This window comes from Pelodiscus sinensis, chromosome 10, assembly GCF_049634645.1.
Source record: "Pelodiscus sinensis isolate JC-2024 chromosome 10, ASM4963464v1, whole genome shotgun sequence".
Lineage (NCBI taxonomy): Eukaryota > Metazoa > Chordata > Testudines > Trionychidae > Pelodiscus > Pelodiscus sinensis.
Window position 1 is genome coordinate 17,712,153 of NC_134720.1, and position 25,405 is coordinate 17,737,557.

The 25,405-nt window shown below is 40.8% G+C and overlaps 1 protein-coding gene across 2 annotated transcripts in view; it reads left to right on the top strand.

The window, feature by feature from the left end:
- The window catches only part of NYAP2 (neuronal tyrosine-phosphorylated phosphoinositide-3-kinase adaptor 2), a 230,593-nt gene that overhangs the window by 170,947 nt on the left and 34,241 nt on the right, over positions 1-25,405 (top strand). For both annotated transcript variants that reach the window (XM_075937582.1, XM_006119903.4), the window contains 2 exons: positions 3,912-4,124; positions 13,518-13,621. In XM_075937582.1, the coding sequence (XP_075793697.1) occupies positions 3,912-4,124; positions 13,518-13,621 (317 nt within the window). The remainder of the gene's footprint in view (positions 1-3,911; positions 4,125-13,517; positions 13,622-25,405) is intronic.

Sequence of the window (25,405 nt, forward strand, 5' to 3'; positions counted from 1 at the left end):
CGGGGTTCGAACCAGCGGGGTTTTAAAAATGGCGGCTCCCCGCTTATGCAAATGAAGCCCGGGAAATTCAAATCCCGGGCTTCATTTGCAAGTGCGGTATGCCTACATTACCCTCCTAGTTTGAACTAGGAGGGTAGTGTAGACATACCCTAAAATACCTGTCCTTAGTGCTAACCAGCAAATACTAGCTAATGTAGACCAGCTTTTGGGCAGCTCAGCCCTGAGACATTTCAGGGCAGGTTTGTAGCTGGTGTAGATAGCTCCTAGTGAAGTGATTGGCAATTTACACTGACTCTCCAAATTGACAGGAAGAGTCTGTCTTGGAAAACACTGCTTGCTATAATGGTTACGGCTAGAGGTGGTGTCATTGAAAAAAGTGATTTCACTGAGGTGCCTTCTGATAATTAGTATTTTGCACAGTAGCAACTGTTTGCAGGAACAGAGCATTGCATTGCACCTCTTTCACTCTTTAGTCAGATTCCCTTATAGCATCATGCAAAATTGATTGCCTGTTGGGTCTCATTGCTTAATCAATCTGTTTTAAATTGCCTTTGAGTATTTCCACAGCTCCATTTGTTTGCAGAAAATTGCTGCCATTTGATTCAGCTGATAATAGAAATAAGAGGTGACATTCAGAAGAATCATTTGCATCAAGTAAGAAGTACTAATGCTGCTCCGTAAAGTGAACTGAAGTGGTTTTTAGCCTCATTGTGTCACGTGCAACTGGAGCGCTTTTTCTGTAACTAAGGGATGACTTTGTCAGTGTGTGAAATTTCAAGTGGTTGTATTCAACCAGAAATAAGAAGTCACAAATATAAAAGGCTTTCACTAAAATAATCTAAGTATTTACAGTAGCAGTTGAAAGATATGGTGAACTAGTTCTTTTGAATGTTGCAATAAGATGATGGAGCTTTGGTAAAGTTACATATTTTCTTTCCATAACTTCCCTAGGCACATTTGCTATTACTTAGGAACTGAATCGATCAGAGCACAGTACACTTCTCTATTTCCATTGGTTTTATTGGAAAATAGACACTCAGAACTTTGAAGAAGGCAGTTAGTTCTTCCCACGACTGCTTGTATTTTGATTGAATTTCTGATAGTTGTTCTCCTCTTCCACTTGCCCAATAACGTGGCATTACAGGAAGCATATGTTTTCAGTTTGTAGAAACATTTCTACTATACTTATGTGTAAATGTTAAATGAATAAAGCCCTGCAACATCACATTTTTGCACATGGCTCCTTGCATTACCCTGGCTCTCTAAGAATTCATAAACAAGGCTTGGTGGCAGACATCTCATGCTGAATGTCCCTGAAAAGCCTGTGTCGTGTAATATTGATGAAAACTATTCTTCAGTGCTTTTCCAATATAGCTCTTTGGGTTACAAAGCAGGGATTGCCTTCCCTCTTACAATATTTCTCTATTAAGGTACATAGTCTAAAAGTTCGAAGGGAAGTTGGTAGATTTTGAGATTGACACTTATGGTAACTTTGAATATTCTTTATGTGAATAATCAGCTTGGAATTGTTTTGTAATAGTTTTTTTTTTTTAAATTGGTTGCCGTGACTCCAAAAAACTTTAAAGCTAGGTGATGAAAAGACTCTCTGTATCATTAAAATCCTTTTACTCCTTTCTCTTCACAGTAGCAAGCTTGTAAACTGACAGTAATTCACACCATATCTTAATGATTCCATAAGATATAGCATACCTGCTCATTAGAAATGATAAAGGTGTCTTCACATTAATGTTTTCTTGATGGATTTTGTAAAGAAAATGTTATTTTTCTCATAAAGTTCATCAACTGACTAAAATATGAACAGATCCAAAATATAGCCAGGTATCATGATAACAGCTTTCAAGTACCTAAAAGGATGTTAGAAGCAAGAGGGAGAAAAATTATTCTCCTTAACATCTGATGATAGGATAAGAAGTAATCTATATACTATTATAGAAGGAAAGGTGTCCATCACATTGTCACTGAGAACATTTGAGAAGATTTGAGGGAGGTAAGCCACAGCACCATCAACAGCCCTGCCCCCTCCGCTGAGGTCTTGCCCTGACCATGGAGAGGGGAGAAGGAGGAGCAGCATGCCGAGTGTTGGTCCCCCCCTCCCCACCATACCACAGGGAGGGAAAGAGCTCACATGCACTCCGCCCCCCCCCAGCATCTCCAGAGCAATGGGGTGGGAAGAGGATGCATGGCCCCAACTTCTCCCATCCCCAGGAGCAGTGGGCAGGGAAAAGGCCACGCAGACTGAGCCTGCCTGCCCTCAGGAACAGCAAGGAGGGAGGAGGTACCATGGCCCGAGGCGGCCCAAGCCTCCCCTGCCCCAGAGCAGTGGGAAGGGAGGTGGCAAGTGGCCCAAGCCTCCTTACCCCTTCCCCCCTTCCCCCGCAGGAATGGCAGGGTGGGAGGAGGCCACGTGTACATCTACCATCTCAATGGGATGGGTAATTCTCGTGGGCTTAAATTCCAGTAAGGGAGGTTTGAGTTGGACATTAGGAAAAAGTTCCTAGCTTTCAGGTTGTTTAAGCACTGGAATAAATTGCCTAGGCAGGTTGTGGAATCTCCATCATTGAGGATATTTAAAAGCAGGTTAGATAAACATCTATCAGGGATGATCTAGATGGTGCTTGGTCCTGCCGTGAGGATAGGGGACCAGACTTTGTGGCCTCTCGAGGTCTCTTCCAGTTCTAATGTTCTGTTATTCTATGATCTTTGTTCAAGGTACAGTGAACAATTTTGTGTATAGTTGTAGATAGACTTTTGGTAAATCTCTCTCCCTTCTCCATATTATATAGATAGTTAATATTGTATTTACATTACAGTGCTCAAGACATCAATGCTGAAGTTCAGAAGAGCCAGCATTTCCATTATAATGTTTATAAATCAGGAATATGACATAAGAATACTTTTGGGCATAAATATGAAGCAAGGAATTCTGGAGGAAATATTTCATCAAATAAAATTTTTAAAAATGATTGGCAGGCTTTGTATAAGTGGGCAGAATAATAATTAACTGTTATGATTTTAAGTCTTTTTTTAATATTTCCCCAAGCGTGTTTTTAATGCTATTTGTTCATAGACCATAGAAAATAAAAATGCAAATGATTTGTTAATTCCATTAGAGTTACTTTTAAAATCCTATGCTTCACCTTGTTGATGGTCATGCCTTAGAAGTGAGTGAGTAGCAAATGTAGGCCATGGAAGGAATATATGGTCATCAAGGATAGAAAAAGCTACTGAAACCTTGGCATCATTGTAGAAAATCTGCTCTCCCGTTTGTCTGCCTTCTCAACCCCTCACTAACTCTTATGGTTGCAAATGGAGCAGCCAGTCATTTGATGTCAGAGGGATTATTTAAGCATATTTTATGAGCAGGATTTAGCCCATAGATTATGCTCCTGGACATACTAGAAATACTTAAATTAGTCAGGCACAGTAGATTTTGTGTAGCTTGTATTAATGCTCCTGGAAATCATAAGCCCATCAATTGAACAAATTAAACCTTAGGAAACAATTTGCGTAGAAAGAGAGTTATAGAAGCACCAGTTAGCAGGGATAAGCAACCATAAAGAATTCAGATCAATTGTATTTTTATTTTTTGTACAGTAAGTATTTTCATAAAAATACTGGAGTTTAACAAAAAGAAGTGAATTAAAAATGGTCCGTTTTACCCATCTCTCATATTGTGGTGGTCATCATTCAGCAAGAAGGATCATTAAGGATGCTCACTTTTTATACTTGTCTGTTAAGTAAAATCCTGGTTTCAATTACTCTATTGAATGAGTACATTTACAGCACTGGATGATGAGTGAAAATGGAATACTGTATGGGAGAGAATATCATTGCATGAATTTAATTAAAATGCACTAGATAATGGAATGTGAACATTGCGTATTTTGTAGAACCACTAGATGAGGTGAAGATCAGGAGCCACAGTACTGAACCACTACCAAAGTTGGAAAACAAAGAGAGAGGAGGTCACCATGGGGCAACTTCCTCCAGGGAGCCAATAAAAGCTCAGGAATGGGATGGAACTCCAGGACCACCAGTTCTGTCCAGCAGGCTGGGAAGATCCTCTGTTAGTCCAACGATGTTGGCAGGAAACAACAGCTCAGGTATGTGAGAGATTGTTTCACAAGCAGAGCAATGATAGAAATCTCATGGTACGTTACAAATACAGGACCCAATCCTGCAAGGAGCCGAGCTAAAGAAATTGGAGTTAAGGGCTCTTAGCATGAGCTTCTGGGAAAGGTATTTGTCAGCCAAAGGATGCAGATAGGTGTCTAATTCCCACTGAGATTAGCTTTTCCTCTATTGTGCCATACTCCTATTGAAATTAGTGGGAATTAGGTGCCTAGCTGTGTTGGAAAATCCCACTAGACAATTGCCTTCATCTTTATACACCCAAATACCTTTAAAAATCTGTCCCTTAACAACTTTCAGGTTCAGGCCTAATGTTCCCAATAGCTGTTTTCTTTATTTAGCCCAGATTAGGTCCTTGACTGAGAATAAAATGGTACCATTCAAATATTTGAACAAAATTTGTAAATTACACAATTTCAAAGGATCTAAAGGCTAACAATCCCTCAGATTTCAATAAAGAGAAGGACTGAAATTCAAATATCACACAAGGTAATGAGTAGAACATACTGCAGCATAAACAAAATAGTCATATTGACATGCACAACAGCTGAAAACAAGAGGTCTTCTGTAAACCAGTCTAAAACTGACCATGGATTTCAAAAGTCAGAATTAATATTCATCAATGTTATTATCAGGTTGGCTATTATATATATATAATGACTTGTAGTGAAATAAAAAACAGCCTATATTTTGTAAAATGTCTATTTAAGCAGAATATAGCTGGCACATATATAACATTATGAATAATCAATGTAGTGTTACTTTTTATGAAATTTGACAGATCACTAAAAAAGACGTTTCATGGCATGTTTGATTGCCCGAAAATATCTACTTTTATAAAAATTGACATGAATACTTCAGTAATCTCAGTAACAATCATCTACTAGAGTAAAGACTTTGTCTCATACCAAAACTGATAAACAATAAACCATTTCTGCAGACGAGATGTTTTTGAGTGATCAGTAACAGGCATTGGTGTCTACATACTGTCATAACAATAGAAGTGTATCTCTTCTCACTTAAAACACTGCTTCAGCTTGTTCCCAGAGAAAAGAAGTCTTGCTTGTTGCTCTGACAAAAACTCAGTGTAGAATTGTAACAAACTTTGCCAGGATGACAAAAGGTTTGCAGCAATCTTTCACCGACTTTTTACATTATAGATTCCTATTGTTACTCTGCAATACATTCTGCACAACATTTCTCCTAGAAGGGGAAAATAGTCTTCTTTATGGATCCAGTCCTAAACACTCTCATGACCTAATAAATTTGTTAGTCTCTAAGCTGCTACTGGACTGCTTGTTGTTTTTAAAATGTTTAGCTATTTGTTTTTATTTATTAGGATTTTTAAAATGCACCCACCCAGTGCTCTGATGAGAAACGGTTTTCAGGATTAGATCTTAAGCCCTGGTCTATACTAGGACTTTATTTCAAAATAACCCCTCCCCAGGTCAAATTTATAAGCAGACCATCTACACTTCCAAGCCCGTTATTTTGGAAAAACGGGCTGTGGAATTCAAAATCTGTATTCCTGCTTTTTATCAGGAGTAATGCTAATTTTGAAATAGTTATTTTGAAATAACAGTAATGTGGACACTCACGTGCCAGTATTTTGAAATACAGGCAGTCCCCGGGTTACGTTCAAGATAGGGACTGTAGGTTTGTTCTTAAGTTGAATCTGTATGTAAGTCGGAACTGGCATCCAGATTCAGCCGCTGCTGAAACTGATCAGTTTCAACAGTGGCTGAATCTGGACGCCAGTTCTGACTTACATACAGATTCAACTTAAGAACCCCAGGCATCCCCAAGTCAGCTGCTGCTGAAACTGATCAGCGGCTGATTCCAGGAAGCCCGGGGAAGGGGCTTCCTGTAGTCAGCCACTGGTCATTTTCAGCAGCTGCTGACTTGGGGACACCTGGGGCAGAGCAGATGGGGTGCTGCTGGATTGGTCCAGTGGCGCCCAGAGCGGCGCTACGGGACCAACCGGCAGCGTCCCAGCTGCTGTACCACAGGCGTCCGGAGCAAAGCCGCGGAGCACGGGGGCAGCGGGACAGCCCAGACGCGCCGTGGCTATCCTGCTGCCCTCGGGCTCCGTGGCTTTGCTCTGCTCTGCTCCCCATCCCCCAGGTCTGCAGACCAGGGCGATGGGGAGCAAAGCGGCGGAACACGCGGGCAGCGGGACAGCCCAGATGCGCTGTGGCTATCCTGCTGCCCTCGGGCTCCGCGGCTTTGCTCTGCTCTGCTCCCCGTCCCCCAGGTCTGCAGACCAGGGGGAGGGGGAGCAGAGCAGAGCGGCGGAACGCGCGGCCAGCTGACAGCCCAGACGCGTCTGGGCTGTCAGCTGGCCGCGCGTTCCGCCGCTTTGCTTCCTCTCCCTGGGCTGCTGGAGACCAGGGAGAGGAAGTGCCCCGTTCGTAACTGCAGATCCGACATAAGTCGGATCCGCGTAACTTGGGGACTGCCTGTAATTACTCTCCACTGCTTCCTGAGGGCTCTAAGTCCAAGGTAGGGCATCCACATTAACAAAGCCTGCCTTGGACTAATTTCAAGCCTTTTCTGTAATGTGGACATGCTAGTTTTAAATTGTTAAATTGGGAATTAAATCAAATTTACTAATTTTGAAATAATTTCCTTGTGTAGACATGGCCTAAGAGTAGATCAAAGTTTATCTTTATAGGGCTAGAATCTCTGAATGTTTTAGATAAATTCATGGAACTTTGTCCTACACATTATGTTGTCATTAACATCTATGCAAAATGCTACCAGATCAGAATGTCAGGTACAACAGACCCAAGGTACATACCAAGCTTTGTAGCTGTGCTGGACAATAATATTGATCAGAAAAGAAAAGAAAAGGAAAAATTAAACCGAGGGACCCATTCTCTGTATGAATAAAGTAATAAACAAAATATTTCACTTCCATTCTGCCCTAATGCAGACACTACTGCATAGGGACTTCATTCAACTCTCAATTAAGTCATGCAAAACTGTATATATTAGGATTGCTCTCTAGACTTCAGTGGGTGTCAGATCAGTCTTTAATGCACCTACCTGTGACTGGGTCTTTTCTTTTATCACAAAGACCATCAAAGCCTCAGAGGCCAAGTGGAACTGTTAGTACTACACAAATATTTCATTGGCTGAATTAAGATTTTTTTCTCCCCACCCCCCAAAGAGTATATTTGTGGGGAGGGGTTCAAATTTATTATTTATTGCAAAATGTCTTTGAGTTGCACACTCCAGTTAGCCACGTACATTTTTCCCTGGATGGGATCCATAGCTCTTGTATCAGTAAATAATTTATTTTTTCTCACTGTGGCATTTTATTCCAGCTACTATACTGTGAACTGTTCTTGTGGATTGCGACCATCAAAAGCAAAGTAGAATTACACTTAAATGAAAAACAAAAAGTAAGGTTTATCTATATCTGAATAGGCACAAGTCAGTGTGATTTATTGTATTTCCTGTTGGAACTATGCTGGGAATTTGGAACCCAAATTAATTAGCTTCTGGGGTCTGATTCCAATCTTGTTTATACTGGTTTTACACAGTGTAACTCCATAGAATATTTTAGTTTGTAACTCTTGAGCCCCACTGGTCCTAGTAAGATTGAAATCAGAGCCTGGGCCCGTACAGAGAAGATCACAGACCTTTTTGGTGGGTGTGCAAAGTTTGAATGTCCTTAGGTCACTAATTCCAAGCATCATTTTTCATAGCACTGGATCATCCTCCCATCTCTCAGATAATGTCATTGCACCCTATCTGCATGATACTGTTTCTATCAGAGTGCCCCTTTTGGAAAACACTGTCAATGATTTTTATGCACAGCAAAATTCAAAACATGTCCTTGCGATTTTAGTGCTGAGCTACAGGAGGTTTACAAAATGGGAGGCACATATAATTTAACTCCAGGAGCTTTAAAGAGCATTTTCTGGAATGCTGCTCTCTTATTGCTACTATGTAGCATTTCGCATTGCCACCTGCTGTGGGAGAGAAGCACTGCAGGGCATTTTAAATGTGTGTTTTTTCTAGAACTGATTGTTGGGGGGCAGGGGGTTGTTTTTTTTATAATCACCATCTATTAGACATTCAGCCAACACACTTAACATTCAGGATGAATACTCTGCAGATGATCAGGGAAGGAATGAATATATTGTACTTAACCAGAGTTGCCATTTGGATATCAAAGTAAAATCAACTCTTAACCTATGGAAGAATCATTGGCCAAAAAATAAAGTTCCAATTAGGAGGCCTAATAAATATAGGGCCTGATTCATACCATTGTCATGGGGCAGGAGACAAACTGCCCCGACCTATCTCTGCTTCATCTACAGAGGATTCAACCCCAAGAGAATGGCAGGCAGTAGCATTACATTGCCAGCTGTCCCAGGGATTCTTCAAATGAGGACTGGCGGCCTATGCGCCATTAGAGTCCTGCTGAAAGACCTCCCAGGGATGCGGAGATGCGTAAGCCATTGAAAACAAGTGTGTGTGTACCAACAAATCTGTGTTCTTAATACACAGTTCTATCACTCCTTCCTAGATGACAGGGTATATAATCCTACATACGGATATAAAAGAAAGTGGATTTTTTGATAGAATGCAGAGGAGACAGTGAACCCAGTAAGCTGTAAAGAAGATATGTGCATATGAAAAAATTCTCAGACTCTGACCCTTTACACATCAACACATCACCATTTTATGGCACATATGCATACTCTGAATATAGGAATTGCCATATCAGATCAAACTAATCACTCATGTAGTCCAGTGTCTGACTTTGGCCAGCAACAGTTGCTCCACAGGAAATGCAGTGGACTATAAGAATAACCTGCCAATAAGAGTTGTTTCTTCATATTTTCCATCAGTTAGTGATTGGCATGTGCCTTGAAATGTGAGGGTTTATATCCCCCATCTATTTTTTTTTTAAATCTGTGTAACTGTGGATATTCTTGTTAGCTCTTTATAAATGTCTAATCCCATTTCTGAATTCTACTATATTGCCCTCAGATATATCTAGTAAAAGGGAGTTCCAAGGGTTTATCATGTATCGTGTACAAACATTTCTTTTTAAATGTGCTATTCTTCAGTTTCACCACCGAGTTCCTCCTGAATACAGTCTCATCTCAATGTTTCAGAGAGAAAAATATTGAATGATTTCTTCCTCTACAGTATTAGAGCATTTCAGTTTTATTTCAGGATATTTATATTTATATTTGGAGACCAGTGAGGTTAGGTCAATAAAACAGAAACAATTCATTTTAAAATGTGCATATTCAATATTTTGCACAGGATATACATCCTGTCATATCTTATTGTTTAATTCAAAATGTGCTTCTTGGCAGCAGTAATGCATAAGCAATATTCCTATTTTCATGTGCAAAGGAGACACTGCGGCAGGATAAGAAGTGTCTCTAGTGTATGTGACAGCCAGAGAATTTTTTTTTTAAATTAAGATTAACATAGGCAGAATGATGACTCCCTGGGATGTGTAAAAGAGATCTCTTCTGATAAAATCCAGAAGTAAAAATCCCGCAGAACAATTGTGTAACTAATGAAAGCAGGAAACTACCTATTGTTGTTATAAAACAAACCTAAATTATTTGAGAAAATTCTGGCCTTAGCACAGAGATGTCTGCTATGTTAGCAAAAAACAAAACAAACCACTCTTAGTTGAGGACAATGGATCATGCAGATATCTTCTTTTAGGTGCCCACATTTGAAAATATATACCTTATATTCTTATGGGAGCTCAGTGTTTTCCTTTTAGACACTGATCCTACAACATGATTCCTTTGGTCCATGTGGAGTTCCACTGGCACCACTGGGACCCTGCTCAAGCATCTGCATGCTTAGATCCTATTGCAGGATCAGGGCCTAATTAACGCCATTGAAAAAGGTCTTTCTGCTGACTTCACTGATAGTGGATCTGGCCCTTAGCGGGTGCTTCATTTCACATAGGTGAAGGAACTGGCTTTTCAAGCCGAGAAAACTACCACAACAAATGTTTCATCAGCAAATATAGCAACTAAATCTTTTTTTAAAAAAATTGTTTCAACTAAATGAAGTCTTGAAAACAACGCACTATGTTTTAACGTGAGCAGCTGAGTTCCAGTCATGTGGTGCTCATTGATTACAACCGGCATCTCATATATGACATGGTTTGGCTCCAACCCAGAAAAGCACTTACCCGCATGCTTGGGATTCTTCTAGCATAGCAGGAGATCCTCAGGCCTTGTCAGCAGTTGAGTGGCTAGCAGCAATGTCACACGGCCACTGTCTCTGAATTTTGCATTTGGAATGAGGGGTGGCCCTTGGGACAGATTTATTTAGAACCAGAGAGTCCCCCTACTTCTTACTACCACACCGAGCCGTATCAAAGCACACATTCCTCCTGCTTTGTGCCCAATGCATTAGGGACACACCTGGGGCTCAGCCAGGTTATGTTAGCACTTGACACTGGCCTGTCTCCACTTCAGGTTCACCATCATGTGAAATTTCATTAGAAGCTGCCCACCCACTATGTTGGCAAACCCTTTGGGATCCGCTTGGCAATAGCCGCAGGGAGTTTGCAAACTAACTCTGCTTGTGTGCTCCATGAAACACAGCACTGAAGACAAGTTCAAATTTGTCATTTGAAATACTAAGATCAGAAAAGGAATTCACTGATGCTGGATGCCATTATACACCGAGTACTCCTGTAGTAGTTAGGGGGCCCTATTCTGAACTCCTTATTCAGAGAAAAGGGTCATTATACTCAAAGTCTGGTTAACTGAGTACAGGGAATAAGATGTGCTCAGTGGACAAACAATAGAAGGCAGAACTAGGTGTAATGAGTATAGTGATGTCAGTTATAAAGCCCATATCTGACATATCATTGGAGGTGGGGATTCCATTCCATGCCGCAGCAGTGGCTTATAGTAAACATTTCTGTTGCATGTTTCCAATTTATTCCATGTAAAAATAATCCTATTGACAGCAATGGAACAGCCCCTTCTTTTAAAAAAGAAATTCTTATTCAACTAAACTTTGGAATGTAAAAAAGCTAGATAGGCATTTATTGGAAACTTCCCATAGTAACAACCATGCTGGAATTTGCAATAATTTCTGACACTTGAATATATTGCCAGGGAGATAAAGAAGAAACTAATATTTCATCTGAGTAGGACAGATTTTATTTCTTTGATGCCAGATGAAAGGATTGTCTTTGGCAAGGAAATGATGGTCTCTCATTGCAGCATGTATATCCAAATTGGAAATTATGACATTTTTCTCTGCTTTCTCAAAATAAAGAAAACAACTCAGTAGCAATGGCAGATAACGCCTTAAGAGTTTTTGACATTAACAAAGCTAACCAAAATGATGCTGGCTGAGAATCTGGTTTTGCTTAGCATGGAGACAGCATAGCATCTGTCCTTAACAGATAAACAAAACAAAAATAAGCCCCAATTTTTCTTCCATGGAAATCAATAGGAAATCTCCGTTTGTTAGTGCATATATTAGTGAAGGAAAAATTGGGAGCCTTGCACACAGACTGTATGAAAAAATAAATGATTTAAGATGTATAATAACACACTATTTCAAAACAGGTCTAATCAAGTAACTAGTGCACTGTCCTAGTCCAGACAGGAAAAACATCAGATTACGTACTGGTGCAGGCTGTCAGCTGTCATGGAGCTTCCTGAAAGAATGGTGTGGGTAAAAGTGGGTGGTGATGAAAGGAGGATGGCCTGCTGACCCACTCACAAATGCAATGTAGGAAGTTACCCAAGCAGCCAGCCACTGCAGGTCCCTAATGCTCCCAATGCTGTGGAGAGGTGTGTTCTGGCGGGAAGGTGTACGTACGCCAGATATGAGAAGACACATTTCTCTCAGATACAGGCAGGTAAGACCTGTGAGGAGACGTGTTAGACCATAACCATGAGGGGATGTGTGCCTTCAGCTCAACTCTGGCACGTGTGAGCTGTGAGAAGACACTTCTTTTCAGTTAGATATAAAGAGACACATTATTATTGTTTGTATTATGACAGAATGTCGGAAACCCAAATAAAATCAAGACATTATTGTACTGTGCACTAAGCAAACACATAGTAAGAGATAGTCCCTGCCTTGAGGAGTTTACAGTTTAAATATTCAACAAGACAGATAAAGGATTGTTGAAAGGAATATCACAGACAAGCAGAATAAACACATTCCTCTGAGCCAGACAAAGGCAAACCAATGCCTAGAGGAGATGTGCGCATGGCAGTTCTTTCAGGGAGAAACATTTCTCTCAACCAGAGATGGGCAGACTGGATTCCCAGGGAGATGTTTTACAAAGCCAACTGCAGACAGACCAGTGCTATGGGGTTTTACATTTCTCCCAGTATGGCCATTTATCCTGGGATCATTACAGTAAACTGCATTGTAAATCAGTGGGGAATCTTTCAGGAAATTTTTCTGTGCAAAACCAGGATAGGGAAATCAAATACCTCTGCATCAAGCTTCCTTTCAAGTGCTCAAGTTCTCTTTCCCATTTCTTTGCTTATGTTAATCAATCCTGTGTGGGGAATACACAAGCTGGAGACAACATAATGCAACCAACTTCACGGACTCCATTACTGAGGCCTGTATTAAAATGTGGAGTTCTTTCCCTCTACTCTCTATTCTGTGGCTGACCTTGACTCACTGTTAACTACGTTTAGATTTCTGTGATGCTTTCATGACATTGCAAATCTTGATATCTTGATTGTGGAAAATCTCTAGCTTCCTATTTTCCCCTCCTATCGCATCCGTCTCTCCCATCTCTGTCCATTTCCCCAAGAACTCTATATTCTTTCTGCTTTCCCTTATTGTCCTTCAGCCCCACTACATTTTTGTCCTCTTCCACTATCTAGCGCACTCAATCTCTGAATGAGAGTATTAGGTCACAGGCTACCTCTCTCAAGCTTCCCTCACCAATCACTGCCACGTTATGCAAGTAAGTAAGTTGTACATGGCAGCAGCCAGAATGTGTGGTGGAGAGCAGAAGGAAAATTAGACATGCTTCCTATCTCTGCTGCTCACTGCTCCACTCTTCAGCCTCAAAGATGCCACTTGAAATGAAAGAAGTTGAGACCGTGAGGTGCAAGAAGAAGTCAGTTCCAGAACTTTCTATTGCCATAGTGGCAGCCAGTGCCTAGAAAACTCCTCAGCCAACTGCCCAAGACATTGTCCAAGAATCTGTGCTTGGATGCCATACTGTGGGAAAGTCCTAGGGTGGTTACCAGGCATGTTCATAGCACTTGCAGGAGCTCTAGTTTTCTATGTAATTTCAAGTTGCAATTTACTGCACCAACATCCATAATACCATTAACTAGGCATATGTCATCTTTTCTTTCCCTTCTTAGAGCCTAAAGCAAGCTGCAGATTAGGTCGATCTGCATCCACTTCAGGTGTGCCTCCTCCATCAGTTACTCCTCTCAGGCAAGCCAGCGATCTCCAACCGAGCCAGGTACCATCGTTAGCCAATCGTGAATGACTTCCTGTGATGCAACATGCCAAATGTTTCTCACCTCTGTGTCTGTCATTTGTTACAGTAAATGATCTTTTTGTGTTTGTTTTTACTTTTGTGAGTGTGCGTGTGTCTCTCTCACTGGCAATGAAATTCTATCCTTCAAGTCTGGTAGAACTTTCTTTGCTATGAATTCTTAAATCTTTTTTGTCTCCAATTTCCTTCATTCTGTAACATAGATGTAGTAAAGCTGCAATATATGTATTGGTTGGGGTTTTTTTTAATTTTTTTCATATTTTGTGTACCTTTTTACCGTCTTTAAATTTATCACATTTTGATAAATTTTAATCTATGTTGTTTTAGTGTATATTTATTTTAAATGTTTCATCTAAAGCACTTGCACCAATGTTTGTCAAAAAACTTGTACATACCTTTTAACTTCTGTCCTGTTGTATTGTAATATTTGTGCCAGTCTTACATTTGTTTTGAGCTTGGTGCATGATTGTATTATACTATGAATTATCATTGTCCTTAAAATTGCTCAGACTGAGAGTTATTTTGTTTAAATATGACAGCTAGCCTCTTTCAACTTAAGGCCGTTTAGTGCTAATGGGACTATTATATGGTCTGCTCTAGTTATATCCATTGTAAGTTGTAAAAAACAAAAACAAAACAAAACAAAAATTTCTTTAAATGTAGCTACTTTTCTCAACAATCACAAAATTGCCAGGTGGACACTTGACAAAGAAACCCAAGTGTCAAAACAGAGCAAATGAGACCTAAATTAGCATCCGGAGGAAAGACATGAGAAATAAAGACATAGCCAAATTCACAAGTAACTTTGTTTTATATGCTAATGTAGATACCTTGTTGACTTCGGTGCTCACATATCATTTGGTATTTTACTAATTTTCAAAACTAACTACAAGGATTAGTTATTGGGGGCAATGATTACATTTAAATATAGTGTTTGTCTTCCATCAAACATCAAGTGTTTTGGTATTGTACGGTTTTCTTTTATATTTATATGTTTTATTTGTCTTTACTTAATTGTGGTTTTTAAATGACCATAAAGAATAAAGCCCCTAAAACTGATTGAATTTCAATGAGATTTGGGGGCCTAACTCCCTTTAGGGCCCCTTTGCTATTCCCATACTTAATTTCATTGCAGCTTTGTGAGTTTCCTCAAGAACCTCAGCTCCAGTGCCTGTGCAAGTATAAATTGGCACAACTAATGGAGCAATGCCAATCTACTCAACCTATTTTTTCCATAACAGTCTATTTGGACAAGTGAATCCGTATTGGTTGAACTTTGCAAACTTTGCTTAATTGAAGTAAGAGCTGTTTTACTAAAGTAGAACCTCAGAGTTATGAACTGACCAAACAACCATACACATAATTTGGAACTAAAAGTAAGCCATCAGACAGCGCACATACACAAAACAAATACAATACTGTGATGTGTTACATGGAAACAACTGAAAATAAAGGGAAAGTTCAAAAAAGATTTGACAAGCTAAGGAAAATGTCTGTGCTTGTATCATTTAGATTCAGATTGTTAAAAGCAGCAGCATTTACACAGTAAACTTTCAAAGCTGTTTTAAGTCAATGTTTAGTTGTAAACTTTAGAAAGAACAACCGTAACATTTTGTGACAAACATTTCGGATTTATGAACAACCTCCATTCCTAACGTGTTCGTAACTTTGAGGGTCTACTATACTTTTGTGTCCTATTGAACATGATGCCTAAAAAAACTTACACATTACCAAAAGGTATTTGAGATAAGCAAATTAAACTCTTAATGGATACTGACAATGACAGGGTAATTAAATAGTATGTAGAGAGTTCTTTTGACTATGGAAAAAATCAGATCAGCTGTAATTCTGAATATTTTTGCATGGTCCAGTCTACCTGTAATTGATCAGAGAGCTCAGCCAAGGAGACTCATTGCTAGTTACTCAGTCACAAAGACACCCTGAATGTTATGAAGGATTTTTAGTATCTCGGTTTGGGTTTAAAAAAATAAACAATACGCCCTGAAAGCAGAACTTGGCATGATGATAGAAATAAGGAGACTTCCAGAAGCTGCAGCCAGGGTTGATTAGAACTGTGGAGAAAGAATTTTCTTCACTCTACAGAGAAGAAAGGAATAAAGATGACAGGAAAAAATGTCAAGTAACTATCAGAAGAAATTTTTGCTAACACAGTGGCATATAGTGCAGAAGTCAGCAACCTATGGCTCTTGAGCCAAATATGGCTCAGTATGGAACCAAATCTGGCTCTTTCATCATTCCCAAAATACACACAACTTTTTAAATTAAAATGAAAAATTAATTCAAACTTTTTAAAACTGTAATTACTCATGTCAAGATGGTCTTTTTTTGTCGATTTCACCTTTAACCAGAGGTGAAAGTAAGGGATTGCACCCCATTAAGAACCAGCTGCTCTCCAGCAAGAACCGGCTGGGGCACTCTGTTTAAAGGGCCAACTGAGGATGTGCTGTAGGGGACACGTGTGCGCTCCCAGCCGGGATAGTGAGAGGGGTTGGTGGTGGCAGATGCCTCTCTCTGTCTATGGCGGCCTCGCTCCCGCCCCCATCTGACTGCCATGGTCTGTCCTCAGCTGCTGTACTCCTGGGGCAGACCCTGTGGCTCAGCCCTGGCAACCCCATGACTTCTGCAACAGCCCTACTGCAGTAGTCCAGCTCAGACTCAGGATCTGGCCACGGCGGCCTGGCCAACAAGGCCCCAATCGGAGCTCAGCCCACATCGGGCCACAGCATCCTGTCCCCAGCCCCAATCTTTGGGCAGTCCCCACAGTCTGGCCACCATCTGGCAGCAGGAAGGACTGGCGGTGGCCCCCCTCCTGCTGTGGCATAGGTAAGAGGGGAGGCCATGATCTGGCTGCAGCGATCCTGGCCCGGCCCCTCATCCAGCCACTGCTGCCTGGGTGCAGCAGCCCAGCCCCATCCAGGTAAAGTAATCAGGCCCCAAAATCCCATCCCCACATACTCTACTTCCCACCCCCCCGATCCTCTGCCTTCTGCACCTCCCACACAACCCAACCCTCTGCCATGATCTCCTCATATACCCCAACCCTGACTCCTGCGCCCCTACAGCCACAAACTGCAGCCCCAGCAGCAGAAGTTCCATTAAAGTCTGTGAGTACAGTGTTACATTTATGCTGTTATTAACCATCATGTCAATTATCAATAATATTTAGTTGTATATTTTCAGTTATGCAAATGGGAATGCTTATACTGGCTCTTGTTAACCACTTGTTCTGAATTTGGATGTAGTTTGGCTCTTTGGTTTGAAAAGGTTGCTGACCCCTGATATAGTGCATGGTATGGCTCTCCCCCCAAAAAACCCTACCGCCCTATTAATAGCCTTCACTCCATATTAATGTTTTCTTTAAACTGATCACATGGGAAAAATAAAGTACTAGTGTACCACAGTAATCTATTATGATAGCATAATTATTAATGAGAGGTCTTGGTCCTGCTCTCATTGACTGGCAAAACTCCCATGGATGTACAGGAGAACAGGATCAGGTCCAGAGTTCCTAAGAGTAGTTAACTGTAAATTACATAGCAGCCTGCAAATGGGGAAATGTACTTTGCAACTTTGCTGCAGATATTGTCATCTGATATTAACAAGCATTCCCTCATTTATGGAAAGGAAAGAATTTGATGGTACTGCTTTCCATTGCTGTGATGCAAAGCTTGTTGAAGTAAGACCCTTTTAATCCATCTCTTTTCTGCCCTCTGTTTTGTTGCATATTTAATCACGTTAGAAATGTCATTCAACCTTTTGAATAAAGTAAAACGACAGTAAAAATGACATTAAAACAACTTGTAATTACAGGGGAGACTTTAGAGATTTTGAGCCAAACTCAGAGGTGAAAAACAGTTGAATGAGTGAACATAAACAAGTATCAGCTGCTGTTAACTAGCACAATTTATGCATTGATGGGGTAAGGAGGCAGGAATCAGTAATTGACAGGACAGTGGAAGATGATGTAAGACAAAGCAGGACCTTGAGGGAATAGAAAATGATTCTGAACACTGCTATTTTGTAATCCTGTACGGGAAGGTAGAGATGTGTTTGCTTGGGTTCCTGTGAGAACAGCAAACATGGCAGCCCTACAGGATGAGTAACCTTATTGGCTTGGTTCTGTTTGATAAATACCCATACACAACTCCAAAATAATGGGTTAATATTGCCTGCAAAGCCAAACCAAAAGAAAGCCGTGGAGATATGAGGAGCTGAGGCTTAGCTGAGTTCCAGTGAAACCAATGGCCAAACTCTCACTGAGCTTACTGTTGTCAAATCAAGATCTGAGTGGGGGAGAAGAAAAACTCCCATTGAGCTACACTAATGAGAAGCCGGAGGAGAGGAAGCATAACAGTTATATGATGTAAACAGACATCACTGGGATTTTGTGTTTAAACCCTGGTATAACTCAAATCCTTCTTGAGAGTCATGTTCCCCTATTACCATGGTATGCAACACTGGCTCAGGTGAAATGCATGCGAAGACACTATACAGGGCTGTCAAGCCCACTAGGAGTCAGATCAATTGTGGACTAGAGGGCATGTTATAACCCTGTGCTATGGCTGTCTTAGAGCACCAAGACTGATTACCCTCAACTCCACCATAGCATTGGCAACAACAGGATTTCCCAAAGATCATCCAGGATTTAGAAGCAAGGTGCTTTATGTGGCATGCACCCTTTAAAAGTGTGTGTGTCAGGAGGTGACAGGAGGCAGACAAGGCCCCAAGATGGAAGAACACACATGAAAAGGGATAGATTACTGCATTAGCCCAATTATCCAATATGGTCATGGCCTTGGTCTGATGCTCCTGAGCAGTAGTAATAGAACCTATACCCATTAACTGATTTCAGGTAGGTTCACATTTGCATCTGAATGTTTAAAAAAAGCCAGCTGCATAATATGGTCTTTTTTACATGATATGAGGAGGACAGGTCTAGTGGTTAGAGCATAGGATGGAAAACTAGGAACTTCTACATTCTGATCCAGCTCAGATATTGACTATTTGCATATCTTGAGACCTAAACTCTCTGCCTCATTTTTCTCGTCTGCATACTGGGGAAATAATGGTAGTTAGCATATTTCAGAAAGTGTTGTGATGACTGATTAGTTAATGTGTATCAAGCACTTTGAAGATTGAAAGTGCTGTATAAGGTGCTAAGCGCAATTGTGATCTCACTGTATGAATAAAACAAATGTATTTCTATAACAGGCAGAGACAAAATAAGAGCCTGGCCTCTAATAGAGAACATCTATGAATTATCTAGTGCAGCAGGGAACATCAGTTAAAGAAGCAGGAGTTTTGGAACAGGAGATGGAAAGTCAGCCACCAGAATTCTCAAAGGCCCAAAGCAAAAGCCCTAGCATTCAGCTCAGTAAACCAGATGTACTCTTGCTCATTTTATAGTTTTAAATACAGTAAAGAAAGTTAGATGCTGGTAAACAGCTGGGTAGATCAAGGGATTCTGAACCTTTTGCTGTTAAGTTGCCAGTTGAAATCCAGCTTAGATTTGCCCTTCAATCTCCAAAGAATTTGAGTGCATCTACACTGCACCATTATTTTTGAATAATTAACATTATTTCAAAATAACAATGTGAGCGTCTACACAGCAATTCCGTTATTTTGAAATATCATCGAAATAACAGGTGACTTATTCTGACTTCTGTAAACCTCATTCCATGAGGAATAACACCTCTTCTGAAATAGCTATTTTGAAATAGCTGCAGTGTGGATGCTCCATTGCTGGTATTTCAGAATAGCTCCTCCCCAGGGCCATTTAAAGTAATTTCTCTCCAGTGCTTCCTTGGGTTCTAAATCGAGATAGCTTGTCCACATTAGGGGAGCCTGCCTTGGACAAATTTTAAGGCTTCCCTATAGTGCGGACTGTCTATTTAGAAATATATCTTCCAGATTAAATTATTCCTAAATAAGCGTGCAGTGTAGACTTACCCTTTCTGGGAAGCATGTTCTCTTGGTGTCTGTTCTCTTGCTAGGGTGTCTAGTAAGAAAGTGCAACTTACACTTCACCTATAGATTTGTTTTCCTGGGGGTTCACCAACAGAAGTTGGTCCAACAAAATATATTTCTATACAGTACTCATCTTGTCTCTCTTTAGAAAATGAAGGAATTTAGGTGACTGTAAAATTACAGAAGGTTCAGGGGGTAGCCGAGTTAGTCTGTTACAGAAAAAAAACAACAAATGGTCTGGTAGCATTTTACAGATTAACAAAACAGGTAGCTTTCATGGGCACAGCCCACTTCTTCAGCTGACGGGAGTTATGAGTTTAGGATTTAAACACCCAAAATAAATAGGAGAGGGGAAGTTGAGGGGAGAAAAAGGAAGGGGAGTGAGAGTCAGAGAGCAGAGCGAATCAGTAAGTATCTGAAGATTGGGTAGTTAAAATAAGCAGATAAGAATAAAAGTTAATAGATAGTATCCTTCCTGGCAAAGAGCTGTTTGCAGCTTCAATGTCTGTTAAATACAGGTGGGCTGATAGCTCCACCTAGTGGCTCTGTTTTCTCCCTGTTTATTTTTCTGTGTATCGTCCTGTATACATACCACAGTTAAGTATCTGATTTCTGAATACTGCACTGAGTTCATTTGATTTTGCCACTCTAATACAGGCAAAACTATCTCTGAATTCAATTAATAATTACAATTTTTCAAGAATAATATTCTAACTATAAATACTTTTCTAGAGTAATGTTTATAAGTTATATATATGGCAGTAGCAATTAGAGGCCTGTACTCAGATATGAGGGGCCCATTATTTTGGACCATTTGCGTCATGTCTATGCTGCTCTAACTAGGGGTGTTTTCATTGCAATCTCTTATTTGTGAATGACTGTAACTCAGAAACAGCTATGTAAATTAGGGAGAGGCAAACCATTTTCAGACAATACAAGAACTTCATCTGAACTGTTGTCCATACCTTTTGAAATTAGAAAATATTTAGCTATCTTTTTGTCATCGTTTTATTTTAATTTAATTTTTCTGCTCCTGGTGCTACTGAGATCACAAATGGGTGTAGCAAGTTATTGTGAGAAAAGCTGTTTTCAGGATACTAATAAAAAGAAGGATTTACTGGCAATTTTGTGAGACATTCCTTGCCCAGATTTTCCCATATAATGGCAAATTCTGTCATGCAATTGTTCCAGCGGGGCAGAATGTGTTTTCTGACATCTGTAGCTAGTTCAGAGAAGCTTGCCTAAGCCTCCAAATGTTAATCTAAACAGAATTTAAGCACTAAAATTTCAAAGTAAAAAAAAATCAATTCTATGCCCAAATTCAATGAGATCTCAGCAGCTTTTTATGCCTTAATGAAAACAACAATTTTGTACCACTTTTAAACAACAAAAAAAATTTTTTTGAGTAGTATATTATTTTAAAATCATTTTAATTTAGTTATCAAATGACTTCATTAATCCTTTCCAGTAATTTGGGTGATTATGTAGTGAAAAGAAGATGTTATGATATTGAAGTTTAATAATTCAGTGACTTGTGCATATGCATTCTTAGAACAGCATCTAGTAATTTAAGTTCCATTTGCTGATTCTCACGAGTCATCCCATATTGCTTCAGCCACGTATCAAAAGTCTAGTCCTTGTGCCTCAGTTTAATCATGTCTAAAATGGGTACAGTAATACTTACATGCCTCAGAAGAGTGTTGTGCTTATACTTTAATTAATGTATTTCTTCATTGTGCTTTGATTTCCTTTAGAAGAGCAAATAATTATTGTTATAATTATTTTTAAAAGCACCTAGACAAATAGTTCTCTAATGAATTGAAACTGCAATGCATTATTTGGATCTGTGCTTTCAGAATTAATATATGCACCCTATCTCTCCTGGAACATAATTGGTGCAGTGATATTACATTTACATTTCTGTCAGGCCAAAGTTTCTATTTTCCCACAGCAATACTGTATAAAAGTTCCAGAGGAACCTATAAATAAGCCAGAGTGGTCCTGCTTCTTAAAAGAGGGAGTCGTTTCCTGAAATTCACACTTAATGAGTTCTGGTATTGAAAAAAGACCACAAATCAATCAAGAACCACAAAGTCACAATAACAGATCACACCAGCCAATTAAACGTCTATTAAAAATAGAGTAGCTAGAAATAGAGAGTTTTCTGAATTGAAGTATTCTATCATCCTGCTTGAATACAAGGGAAATGGTAACTATAAAAACAATATTGATACAGACTTCATAGTAAAAGCCATTTTGATCAATATAATAAATCGAAGCTGGGGATGATTCCAACAGGATATCAGGAAGGTATCCCGAAATAGCTACCCTGCATCTTAACAAGCTGCCCGTTATTTTGAAATATTTTGCCATCCTATTAAACCTCATTGCACGAGGGATAAGGGTTGGCTCAAAATAGTGCGTTATTTTGAAATGTGATGCTGTGTAGACATGCCACATTTCAAAATCAACTATTTTGAAATAGAATCGAAAAAAGATACGCAATTTGCGTAGTGCAAATTGTATATCTTATTTTGAGTTTCGGGTGCTTTGTAGACACACCCTAAAAGAGCAAGTTTCCTCTGTTACTACACTGAGTAGCCTCTAATTCCTCAGGCAGGGCCGGCTCGAGCCATTCCTGCACCCCGGGCAGCGGGCGCACGACGCATGTGTGGCTCCGCCCCAGATGCATAGCGCATGTGCGGCCCCGCCCCCTGGTGCCGCGCGGCCCCCAGCCCCGGGTGCGTGGCGCCCCTTAGAGTTGCCATCAGGGGCCCCCCATAGGTTGGCTCCCCAAGCAGCTGCCCAGATAGCCCCCCCCCCCAAATCCGGTCCTGCCTCAGGTAGCTGTTTTGGAACAGACTGTGACCTCTCCCTTTTCTCATGTTTGTGATCAGTTACACACTAGTTTCCCCACTAAAGTCAAGCTTTCAGTGGAGTATTATTCAGAGGGGTATTATTTATTATTGTTGCACCTAATAAAAAGCAGGAATTACTGGCAGTTTTGTGAGACATTCCTTGCCTAGATTTTCCCAAACAATTGTTCCAGTGGGACAGAACTTGATTTCTGATATCTGTAGCTAGCTCCAACCAAACCTTGGTTCTCTCTGTGCTTCAGTTCCCCATCTTTACAATGGGAATAGTAGCACTGCCCTTTGTTACAGGAAGGTGTGCAGTTCTTATTCATTACTGTCAGCCATACAACTACCTGGATAGAGTGAAATGAAAGAAGTGGTAGCCAAACAAGGGTTTTCTTTGGTAAAGTTGTGTGCACAAAGTTCTGTTTCTATGAACATAGTAGGAACAAATAACTGCAGGCAGTTTACTTGCTCTCAAGTTTCAAGTCTGTCCTGCTGATGAATCCTGTGCCCCAAAGAACTCCCAGTCTCTGCTCCCTTGCAAGGCCATACTTGTGACTGGCTGCTTCTCTTCAGCTTAGTCTGCTTGTTTTCTTTCTCTAACGTACGCACTTTGCTGCGAGGCAACCCCCAAGAACTTGTGCTTGCAACCAGGAAATCCTGTAACCCACACAATTAAGCTACTGATCAGGCCTTGCCATGCACCTATTGCCATTAGCAGTGGCTTCTGTTGTTTCTTGCTATTTCACTCCATAAAGAGTCTTAATTGCTCCTTGCATTTGGCCTAAATGCAAAGAAGCTTGATTAGCATAGCCATCAGCTTTAATTGGATCTGTGTCTGTCTGTAGATAAAAGACCATTTAATGACAACCATTAACAACTTCCAACATTATTTGTATTATCTTAGTGCAAGGATGGGGAGCCCAGGCTAGTAGATTTTGTGGAGTCTCCTATGCTCTGAGGTGGGCCCCAAAATGAGGAGTTCAGTGTGTGGGAGGGCACTGCCAGGAAGGAGTCTTGGGGTGTAGACTCTGGGCGGCAAGGTGACCATAGGACTGCAGAGCTAGCTCCCCCATGCTGGGGGTTGCCCTGAACCTTGGGGGCCGGATCCAAGCAAGCCGGGGAATGGATCTGGCATCTGGACCACAGGTTCCATACCCCTGCCTTAGTGCTTGGGAACTACACTTGTGGGCCAACATCCCATTCTACAAACACAGAACAAAACCACCAAAACCCTCATAATCTAAGTACAACACAAGAAACAACAGGTGGCTCCAGAGGGGATATGATGGGTAAGGCACAAAGGGACTGTGAAAGGTTTGACGTTTTATATATCCTGCCCTAAAACAATCCATGCAAAGAAATTCAGAGTGCAGGCTAACTCATCAACAGTTATTTCAATTCTATTTTAGACTCTGCTTCTACAACCTCATGCAAAGATTTTATAGTTTTGTAAGTTCTAAATATATGAAAATACAAACCCACGTGTATTGTGCTCTAACATGTTGCTGTGTATTATGGGTCATTCCTTAACTGTCCTTGTTGAGCTCAGTGTTTGGAAACCTCTTCAATATTTGTGGAGAAGAAAACAAATAACGTGGATTAATAGTGGCTGTCCTTGCTTTGGCAGGTGTTTCTTTTTGAATGTGATTGAGACTAATGAGGCTGATTGTACAATAACCAGGGACTTCTCCAATAAGAAATCTTCACAGTGTATGTCAAAGAGCAGTCTGTGGCTTTACCTAAAGCCCCGTGGTGATTTAGAGAAGGATCTGAAATGCTCAATCTTTTTCCTGTTTCCCCTTTGCTCCGGGGGGGGGGGGGGAAAGGAGAAGGCGGGGGGTTAGCAATTTTCTGCTGGTCTGTACCCCCATCCTGGCTCAGCTGTGCTTGCTGGTGCACTGCGGGGACCTAGGTTATGTTCGTTTTTCCCTGCTGATTCCTCCTCAGCCCACCAGCTCCACAAGCAGAGCTATGGGGATTAGAAGAAGAAAGAATAGCCCAATAGGGCAGTAATGTAGTACTTGACACCTGGATTTACACCCTGGCTCTGCCAAAGATATTCCATGTGTGGTCCCCAAACTTTATTTTGTGTGGTCACCAAAATCTATTTTGTGTGGTCCCCAAACTCTATTGTGGGGAGAGAGGCATATACATATCTGGGATAGACAGATCAGAGACATACAGCACCCACTCGCTCCTGTGTACTTGGATGTAAGGTTCACATCTATTTCCTGTCCAACCCTTGAGCCTAGTGTAACCCAGCATGACCTGCGGACAAGGTAAAGTGTGCTTTCAGAGGTGCCTCCAGCAACTGTGAATTTCAGTCAATGTCACAACTTCTGATGAGTGGGGTCTGATCCTTAGCAAGCACGGATTTCTAGCCTCAGAGTTCATGTGAACTATCCAATGTGGGTGGGTTAAACAGCCGAGCGCTACATCTTCAGAGAGTGCTCAGTGCGGTGTCATCAGACCTTTCCACGCTGCTGTGCTGCTTCTGATGGGCAATGCAGTGGTATTTAAACTTCCAGCTGAACTCCAATGGAGATAACAAGGGATAAAAGCCCTTTTAACTGAAGTTTGGGAGGAGGAACCTGTCACTATTATTACTAGTTTGATGTAGCTCTGAGCTCCTGTCCTAGATCAGGACCACCTGGTCCCATAATCCACGCAAGCCACAGTCCTCCTCATTCAAAAAGGGCAGATTGAAATTCACACTGGTCTGAGTCCTAGGTAGTTTCTCCTGGAAGGGACACAGAGCAAAGGGGTTCTTTAGAACTGGTTTTGCTTGGTGAGGCTTTTTGGGAAGCTGCCATCTACACTGCATTCAGAGTAATAGGCCCAAACTCATTCTCTTCTCACTGTCACTGGAGTGAGGCCCATGTAACCTCATTAAAGCCAA